Below are 4,353 nucleotides of genomic sequence, written 5' to 3'. Positions count from 1 at the left end.
CATGTACGCCAAATATTTTTCTTCCCACCTTGTAATGTATCTGCCATGTTTATGTACAACTTAGAATGATACCTGGAATTTGGTAAGAACTATATAAATATTAGCTGTTACCTTCACCAGTGTGAAAAATAATTAGTCAAAACAAAAGTGCGTAGAGTCAAATGTTTAAAAAATTGACCACCCTCTGTGCCCTGTAATACACAACCACCTAAAATTCAATTGCTTGAAATACATAAAATAGTATATCATGTGAGCATATGAGTGAAAGAAAACTTTTGAGGCCCTAAAAATCTGTCAGTGTATGTGTTTATGAGGAAAGGGGGGATGACACTTGAAGGTGACACTTTTGGTATCTGATAGCCCACTTTTTCTCAAAGACTGGTTAGTGTACCTGCTGCATCAGAATCACTTGCGAGTTTTCTAAAATCCCTGGTTCTATTTTCAGAAATTCTGATCTAATAGGATAACAGTGGAGACTAAGCATGCAAACATTTCTTAAGTTTCTCAGATGATCCTGATGCTTACGCAGGTCTAGGAATCACTGACAATGTAGAAAAATATAATACAGTTCTTTAGTACATCATTTGTTTCCTACCAGATTATTCAAAGTGCTATGTATGGGGAAATATACAAATCCACACCGGGAGAAGAGGACTGGGAGGATATCTATTAAAATCAGAATAGTGATTATCTCTGGATTATGGGTTTATGGAAATATTTATTTTTCATTTGCTCTTTTTTTATCTCTAAATTTTCTGGTTGAATATATATTATTTTTATAATAAATGTTACTAAGGAAAATATTTACCACCAGTACAAGATTTTAAAGACCTCTATGCAATATATGTTTTTAGTTTACCAAATGTGGGAAAAAACCCAAAACCCAAAAGCTATGCATACGCTGCATAGCTTTTTTTTTTTTTTTTTAAAGGAGAGACGACTTATAAAGCAATGTGGGAACAATATTTATTCATCTGTTTTTTAAAATGTCACAAGTTCTTTTAGAACACCAATAAATGTACATCTTAGAGAATGTAAAACAAATTAAATCCTAATTAGCTTTTATGTGTTTTGCTTTAGCAAGACTGGAAATATAAGCCATTGGCTAATGTTCATAAAAGGACTAATCAGTCAGCAACTTTATACTTGGTGAGGAGAGGAAAATAAGTTCTGGTTCAGTATAGATTTTCCATCTAATATGTGTTCTGGGCTGTGCTCCAGGAACAATGCTCACTCCTTTTTGAAGATCCTCTTGGCTTCCACTCCTTCATATACATAAGTCTGAAACGTGTTAACAAACATAGAAGAATTTGCCATTAAGATTAAAGGCTAAATTAAGAAAAATATTAGTAGTATTATAGCATTGAAATAAGTTTATAGTTTTTTTTTTCTTGTACCTGATAACACTTTATACAGATACAGGATACATCCATTTAAAAACACATATTGGTTTTTAGTCACATTTTTAGTTAAAATAGGCTCAATGTATTGACATATATATGTTTTCTTCAATAATAGGCATCAGAAAATATCTGTATTTTAAAAATCAGTAAGATTAATGAGAAAAGTAATAGTCTATTTATTGATGATGTAACTCAACAACCCCCAAAATAAAATCATTGCTGTGTGATTATTTTCGTCTTTGGAAAATAACTATAATAACCACTCACCTGGACCATTTCACCACCTGTAATTTCTCGGACAGTATTTAGTTCATTTCCATTGTCCACCCGTTTGAATTTTCCAACAAGTTTATTTCCCTCTAGGCTCCAAGTCCCCTATATAAAATTTTAAAAAAATAATAAAATAGCATTTTTTAGGGTCTTACATGTGTCAGGCCCTGTTTTGAGGCCTACAGATCTACTTCTTCAAACTTCACTATGACCCTATGAAGTAAATATTATCTCCATTTCACAGATGAGAAAACTGAAATACAGTAATTTACCTAAAGTCACAAAGCCAGGGTTGAACCTAGGTTACTGGGCTCTAGAGTATGCGCTGGTAACCATCATGCTGTCCTCACTCAGTTGTTTCCAAATGCCAGATTTTAAGGCAGATCATCAGGGCTTCTTTTTTCTAAACCTTTCACATTAAAAAGAGTGTTCTAAATTTAGTCATAGTTCATATTCGCTTCATGGAGAAGCTAACAAGCTTGTGCTTGTTTTAATTTATGTAACTGTTGTAGTAATTAAAACATAACCACAATGGATAAAATATTTGACAGTGTAATTGTCATTGGTAACATGTTTAATTTAACCAGAAAAATTCTAAGGACAAAAAAGTTTTTCAAAAATCAGTTGAAAAATGTGACTCCATAAAATTTTATTTCATATATTAAAAGTTGAATTCCCAATGACCTAGATTGTAGCATTAGACATTTCCATTTGGTCACACATTCATTCACTAATTTATTCATTTATTGTATTATTTCAGTTACATTAACTAAATGTCTATTATGTTTAAGTTCGATAACTCTAAAAGCTTTTGTTGCTGTCAGATGTGTAAAGTTGAAAACACTGAACTTTAGTTTTCTTTATGAAGAGGTGTATACTCAGTCATTCAAAGATATTTTTCTAATTCTTATTGTTTAATCCTTTACAGATATGTATGAAAATCAAAATGTTATGTTTAAATACTCTGCTAACTAAGTTGTTTGATATATAATATGGATAAACTCCATTGGCTGCTTCAGTAAATGAAGGAGACCTACATTAATTAAACCATCCAATGACAGAAAGCAGAGATTATTTTAGTATTGTGTAGAAAAATCAAGAATACATTGTTTATAAAAAATTTCTTACAGTGAGTTCAGTTCCATCTGCGAGGCTATAATTAAAAGTGACACCAAGCTCAAACACAACTTCAATGTTTCGAAAACTGCTTGATTCTTTGACTGTGAATTTATTTCCTTCTTGTGTAATTATCAGTTTCAAATTGTCATGAGTTGCAAGCTTCCTTTTCACCACATTAACACCTGCAAAGGGAAAGAGATTTAAGGAAATAAAGTAAAAAAATGCCATGGAAAATGCTTACTTTTCCAAGTTCTGTTTTAACTAGTTAATTAATCAGTTAATATTTTGAGGGGGGAGGAAAACCTGATAGCATTGCCTTTGCACAAGAGCATTCAGATTGCTTCTGTAGAAAAAGTTCAGGCTCAATCATATCAAGCTATTTTTCCAAAACTTAAGAAAAATTAAATGAAGCAAGAATTGTTGAATCTCAGAACTGGGTAATTTTTTTTAAATTGTCAATATTTTTGTTTCAGTGTTAAGTAAACCAAATACCAGGAGTGTCAAGTGAAGGATTTTAAAAGTATATTTATATATTTATAAGGATATACAACTTTAATTCCACATGTATGGTACTCTTTTTTTTTAATGTCCTTTTGCTTTCTATAATGGCTTTAAAATTTTGAACTTCATAATTCTCTTTGTTTTTTGTGGCATTTCCGACTGTCTCAAAAATGAGAAAATTAGCAAACATTACAGTCAAATTTATTATGTCAGAGGAAAAGAGAATTAAGTCTCATTTATTCAGAGCTGTGACTTTTGATAGAACTCATTTTCATTGCTTTATTTTATGGACTTTGCTTTTCCATTCCCTAGAATTTAATGTTTTAAAGTCTGGAAGTTATCATTACACACTGCCATATTTTACTTTCCAAACAAAAAAAGTGTCAATTTTCAATCAGCAGTTAACGTGAATAAAACATATCTGGATGTTTTTTTGTGTTTCAGAGAATAGCACCCAAGAATCTTTTCTTCCAGTGGTGAGACAGTGTATTCTTTCCAATGTAAGAAGTGGGAATATGGTTTTTGCTACTCTGAACCATCAACCAACCATTCCTGAGCCGCACCACCACAGCAGGTGTCATTCTCTAAGCCTTAAGGTTTAGAAGGAGTTAGAAAGATGTCTGTGAGAAACAAAAGAACAAGCCATTAAAGTATTAAGCCCTTACCCATTTTTTCCATGAACTTTTCATAGTTCTCATTTCGGTCTACCTTCCAAGTACCATCGAACGCCATGGTCTCCAGCTGATTGAGCCTCTAGGCAATCAGAGATTCAGAGCTGTCCTTAGGAGAGAATTTATGCTATTTCTTATCTTAGAACCAACTTTATACTGTGATGTGGAAGTTTAAAGTTCAAGAGGTCACTTAACTGCATTAATGCCAAACCATCATAGTTTCTCTAGTTTCTATAAATTCCTTAGTTCCTCTCCTGAAAGTCAGCTACATTAACACATGATAAGCATACCTACTGTGTCTTATACTATGATTGTGGGCACATTTATTTCAAGGATTAGAATGCATATTGTCTGCAGATAGTTTTTCTGCTTACAAGTTCAAAGTGCAC

The 4,353-nt window shown here is 32.2% G+C and overlaps 1 protein-coding gene across 1 annotated transcript; it reads right to left on the bottom strand.

Moving 5' to 3' along the window:
- Positions 1-1,230: 1,230 nt before the first annotated feature.
- Positions 1,231-4,025, bottom strand: FABP2 (fatty acid binding protein 2; the record flags this gene model as incomplete). The annotated part of the gene is made up of 4 exons (XM_082607603.1): positions 1,231-1,281; positions 1,671-1,778; positions 2,802-2,974; positions 3,959-4,025. 4 exons carry the CDS (start codon positions 4,023-4,025, stop codon positions 1,231-1,233), a joined length of 399 nt encoding a protein of 132 aa, XP_082463729.1.
- Between the last annotated feature and the right edge of the window lie 328 nt (positions 4,026-4,353).

The sequence above is a fragment of the Mesoplodon mirus genome (assembly GCF_964341445.2).
Source record: "Mesoplodon mirus genome assembly, chromosome: 2".
Lineage (NCBI taxonomy): Eukaryota > Metazoa > Chordata > Mammalia > Artiodactyla > Ziphiidae > Mesoplodon > Mesoplodon mirus.
The sequence above is the reverse complement of the archived record's forward strand: the minus strand, read 5'-3'. Positions and strand labels throughout refer to the sequence as shown.